This window comes from Gymnoscopelus braueri (assembly GCF_963280865.1).
Source record: "Gymnoscopelus braueri genome assembly, chromosome: 4".
NCBI classification, from domain to species: domain Eukaryota; kingdom Metazoa; phylum Chordata; class Actinopteri; order Myctophiformes; family Myctophidae; genus Gymnoscopelus; species Gymnoscopelus braueri.
Window position 1 is genome coordinate 40,237,938 of NC_137605.1, and position 5,419 is coordinate 40,243,356.

At 42.1% G+C, this 5,419-nt stretch overlaps 1 protein-coding gene across 2 annotated transcripts in view; it reads right to left on the bottom strand.

Annotated features, from left to right (window-relative positions):
- Window positions 1-2,604: 2,604 nt before the first annotated feature.
- LOC308084411 (protein LRATD2-like) overlaps window positions 2,605-5,419 on the bottom strand; it is a 2,850-nt gene continuing 35 nt past the window's right edge. Inside the window, exons 1-4 of one of the 2 annotated variants that reach the window (XR_013933085.1) lie at window positions 5,298-5,419; window positions 4,461-5,121; window positions 3,450-4,017; window positions 2,605-3,410 (exon numbers count right to left, since the gene is read on the bottom strand). The exon at window positions 5,298-5,419 is cut by the window's right edge and continues 35 nt beyond it. Coding sequence is in view for 1 of the 2 variants with exons in the window: in XM_080427063.1 (XP_080283189.1) it covers window positions 3,574-4,017; window positions 4,461-4,898 (882 nt within the window). In the remaining variant the exon portion in view is untranslated. Of the gene's footprint in view, window positions 4,018-4,460; window positions 5,122-5,297 lie in introns of both variants that reach the window. The other variant, XM_080427063.1, reaches the window with a different exon arrangement.

A 5,419-nucleotide genomic window follows, 5' to 3' on the forward strand; every position in this document is an offset into this window, starting at 1 on the left:
AACCCTATGGTGGCAGTTTTCACTCAGTTGAATGAAGAGCTTGCAAATAAATTGAAAGACAGTTATGTAAGTCACGGTCGCATTAATCAATGGTTGATTATGTGTGCAATGTAGTACATTTTTGAGTTGCAAGGGCTGTTTGGATTTTCATTATCTCCCTCTGATACACAGGAAACAGAACGGTCTTCCCAAATACAATCAAGATTCAGTTGAATGGACAATGAAAATGTCTTGATAAACAAAACGCTACTGTTTGCCTTTGCCTATGGCAGATGATTTTAAAGGTAAAGAACTGAGTTTCTGTCAGCTGTCCCTGTAATGTAAACTGCTCCCCAAAACACAAAAAATGCAAACCTCTGAGACAAATAAGATGATTGGAAGTGAACTTATTTTCAAAAGCTATCAGCCTATAATCAAATTATGGGAATGTTGTCAAATTAGGATTTAGTTCTCATTTGAACTTTCAACATGGCAATGCTTATCAAAAGCTGGCATAATCACGACATTCTATCTGACTATCTTATCTTACAAAAACACTTCAATCTCCCGGCAGTGATTAATAAATCCCCTTCTTCACTGCTGAAGCTCACTGATCCCTGCCGACTAGCAACGACCCTCAACAGCAGAGAGATGCCATTTGACTAACAACAAATGAAATGGCATAAAAGGGCTTCAAGATAGAACCGTGGCTGTCTACCTCCACATAACCTGAAAATCTTAGATAAACATCCTATAATATTCATCCAACCTTTGGCAATGTAGTAGAACCCCCTCCAAGTTAGATTATAATCTTCTTGTGAGGTTTTGAGGTTATGTCTACACCACACACCCACTTCCTGTAGGCCAGTCAGATAGAATCAGCTTCCCAAGTTCAACCATGTTTATGTGTTGAAAGTAGAAGTTTGCAGATACAGACATTGTGCAAACATGGGCTGGGTTTCATTAAATCCTGCCTCGTCCCTGGGATCTGTAATGTGGCCAGACTGCCAGAAGGGCACAGGCTCTCCTCCAAAGAAAACAAAGCACTCCACTGCCACAGGCCAAAACTGGCTTTAATAAGACAAGACAAACTCAAATCTTCCCTTGGTTCTGTGCTGTCTACTACATGTCATCTGAGGCTAAAATGAGCACTTGCTAGGTGGTTATTTTAAGGCCTATCACTTTCACTAATTTAATCTAATCTGATGTCCCAGTTCCATTCGTTTGTGATCTGTTGCTATTTTGCACCTGCAGTGCAGATTAATTCCATCAGTGACATAAAATAGCTCATGCGTATTTTTACTGGACCATATCAAACTAACTATTTCTAAACTAGTCCTCAGCTTGTCATGGTGTATATACAAACTAATGTGCAGAATGGTGACACATTTAGAAACACGAATATACAGTAAGTGATGTGATGTAATTTAGCGTCATTACAATGCATGAGGAGGGTGTAAGATTCCCTGGTATATTTATATATATATATATAGAGAGAGAGCGACCAGAGACTTGAATAAATGCAAATATGTCCAGCATCTTTCCTTCTGAGTGGAGTTGTTGATCTTGCCATGGGTCTGGTGAGAACATACCTGCTGTACAATGACTACGGCACAAATGTGGCCATGGATAAACAAACAAAGCACCTGGGACTTAGTTGGGGACATGAGCCTTCATCTGCATAGTTACACAGTACAAACCTGAGAAAACTGGAAGCGAGTTAAATGAACACTCAGGATTTTAGAGTGAACTTGCAATGAAAAAGTATCACTTTGTTTTAAAAAGCAGACATACAGCCACATTACACACAAATAAACATTGATCCGTTGATTTTGGTTAGGGCCCACTTTGTATGCAGACTGTGAACTGCAACCATTGGAAAGGCACTAGTTTTGCTATCAATTTCTGCATATTTTCTATTCATCATATGAGCACTTATTAATACCTATAGTGCCATTTGTACATCATTTATATTATAAGTAAGTATATCACATAGCCAAAAATAATGCACCATTTGCTGACTTATCATAAATCTCCATAGATTACAGTACAAGCTCCAAGAAGTCAGTAGAGAATGTTATTTGCTGGGGTTAAAGTGGAGCCCATTTGTGAGCCAATAAATCCAATGAAAGGGAGGAAAACAAGATTTGGGTGAGGAATGTTTTAAAGCTGTTTTAAATAAAGATTATCTTTTGGTAAGTGGAGGCATAAACAAAACTGTGCAGAAGAATAGAAACGGTAACTTGTTACAAATTAACATGTTATGTAACAAGCAGTGTTCTCAGATGTTTACGAGGTCAAACCAAACAGCCCTTTTTCACAGCAAGTCAGCAAACAAAAAAACATTCCCAATCCCAACCACATAACCACAAATAAAGGCAGCGACCATTAACAGGTAGCCTCTCGGGTATAAACAGGTATTGCAATGGCGTACCGTTTATCTCCAAATAACTGCATTGAAATAGTTGAATGACTTTAAGATGTTATGGGTTTATTTTAAACTTTTTTTTTTCCTTTACCGAGGCCCATTTTCCCATTTGAGATTAATTTTGACACCAATCACAAAAAGTGTTAGCCTAAATCATTCAGACAATCCCAAGAAAGAAGAAAACCTGTATGGTCAAATATATATTTATTTCCATATACCTTCATACAAACATTACAATTTCAAAACAAAAATAAACTGTTAAAACCCAGTAATGAATTAAAGTGCACATTTGTGGCTGTGAGCAACAATGTCCCCACGACGATAGTCAAGTGTTTAAAGCTTTTTCTTTTCTTTTTCAATAGTTATGTGCAAAGGAATCATTATGATTGATGAAAAGCACTGCTTTTAACTTTTCCACTCTGTAGTCCGTCTTACACACCTGAGATGTAGTAGGCTACAACAGCCTCATCAGAAGTGCATTAATTAGAGAGGCTTTGCTCCTCTATGCCAGTGGTTCTCAAAGTGGGATCCGGGGATCCCCAGGGGTCCTTGAGTGGGTTCCCAGCTAAATGGTAAATACAGCATCACAATCATTTTAACCACTTTATCCATGCTTTATACGTTGGCTATTCAAAAATAGCAGATATACAAGCTCACAGCACGGCACTGTACATCTGCTATTTTTGAAAGATATCAAAAATGTATCGAATAATTTAGAATAATTTCGAACACAAATCTTCTCTTCTGGGGTCCCTGGCACAAACTTATTTCAGATGGTGGTCCGTGGCCAAATACTTAAAAAAGTTTGAGAAGCACTGCTTTATGCAAATACTAACTGGATAGGATATGGTTAATCATGGACAATAAAAGCTAGAGTTTATCTCCTAATGGTTAAATGACCTGGTGGCGAGCTGGGCCCTGGGGAAAGGACTTTGATATAGACGAACATCATGTTCTCTCCAACATATTCAACAGTTGGCTTGCTTTAGCACTCTGCTCCAACCTATTCAACAGTTGGCTTGCTTTAGCACTATGCTCCAACCTATTCAACAGTTGGCTTGCTTTAGCACTATGCTCCAACCTATTCAACAGTTGGCTTTAGCACTATGCTGGTGGCTCATGATCCTCGTGCTTCAAAACACTTTATAAACAACTAGTATCTTGTGTCAGTTGACAAAACGGCCATCCTTTATTTCATGTGTCGAGTTGAGGTTAAGGTGACCGGCGAGCTCTTGCGTCACGGCGTCCCTGCCGATCTGATCGTTCCTTCTCTTTTCCATTATCACATCCTCCAAGCTCTGAAACTCCAGGACGTGACTCTTCTTTTCGGAAAAGACTAACTTCAACCGGTACGGCTGCTTGCCGATCCGTATCTCCCCGCCGATTTTAAACTCCCGCTTGCCATACCGACACCAGGCGGCGAAACACTCGGAGTTCCTCCAGCACAGATCGCCGTCTCTGGTGCCAACCTGATCCAGCGCGTTGCGCGCCACCACCTCCGCGGAGAGCGCGCGGTACCTGTAGAGTCCGTTCACTATCCTGCCCTTCCTGCCCTGGCTGGCGTCGGTCAGCACGTCGCTCTTGACCTCGGCCCGGTGCAGGTGGACCACCTGGAAGTATAGGCCTGTCACAATTATTACATAATCGTCTAATCGCAATTATTTGAGATAATCGCAATTCTTTTTTTGCAAAATGGTCATAATCATTTGCATGTTGTAAATGTTCACACATTTTAAGCAGAAATAGCAGATCTACAAGCTTACTTGTAAGCTTGTAGATCAGCTATTTCTGAATAGCAGATCTACAAGCTTACAACGCATTATTTCGTGACGAGTTGTAAGCTTGTAGATCAGCCATTTGTATATGTAAAACATAATTAAATATGTCAATAATGTCTTTGTATGTTTACTTTATTTGTCATATCTGCCCTGTGCATTTTTTTAAAATTCATATGTTCCAATGTCCATTGCCAAACACACAATTAAATCGTTAATCGCAATTATTTGAGTGACAATTAATCTACAACTTGAATGTGTAATGGTGACAACCTTACCTGGAAGTCGCCCACATACACGGCCCAGTGGGGATACTGCCCGCTGGCCACGAACTCCACCAGGTCGCCCGGCCTGCACTTGTTCAGGAGACTTTCGGCCGAGTGAGCGACGCTCACCGTCGTCGCGTCCGACGAGTCTCTGGCGACGTGTCTCTCGTACACGCACTCCTCGCGGTAGTAGACCGCACACTGCAGCTCGTTCTGCGGATCGAACGGGACATTGTTGTCTCGATCCCCCGGCAGGCTGGGGCTGCTGTCAGGCGGCATGCCGTCGAAATGCTCCTGCTCGTCGTCGTCAGCGGAGAAGATGTAAGACACGCCGATGCGTGGTCCTCCTCCTCCTCCTCCGTCATGATCGTCCGGGTCAAATCCGTTCGGGTCCGCCGTCGGAACTTCAGCGTAACTTAAATGAGTGAGTTTTTCCACCTGGTTTCCCATCCCACCACCACTGCAAGGTGGACGAAGGAGAAATAAAGGGAACAGAACAGGCTGCTACACCTCGTCTTGGCCAATAAGGCGATACGCCGGGCCGGGTTGTAACTCGACCTGGGGTAGAATAACTACATCCACAATGGGGAAGAAAGGTGCCAGTAATCCATGTCCACGCTGTTTTTAAGGTGTGCACAACGACGTGGCACTTCAGAGACACCCAGTATGTTGCCTATAAGACACAGGAGAATAGCAAATAGTTATTTTATCATGCCAAAGCCCCGCGTCAAACGTCTGAAGTAATTTGCATAGGACTACGTAGGCTACGTTCCAAACAGGTGTGACCTAAAGGACGACGCACCTGTTAACTCACATAGGCTATCATTCATTCATTCAGATACAACTCACCGCTGGCAGGCGGATTAACATGCGGGTCTTCAAAGTAGCATTGTGCGAAAGGCAAAATGGTACAAACTGTTCACAAATCTCAAGTCCGAAGGTTCAAAAAACGGCGTTGTTTGTTGGCCGTT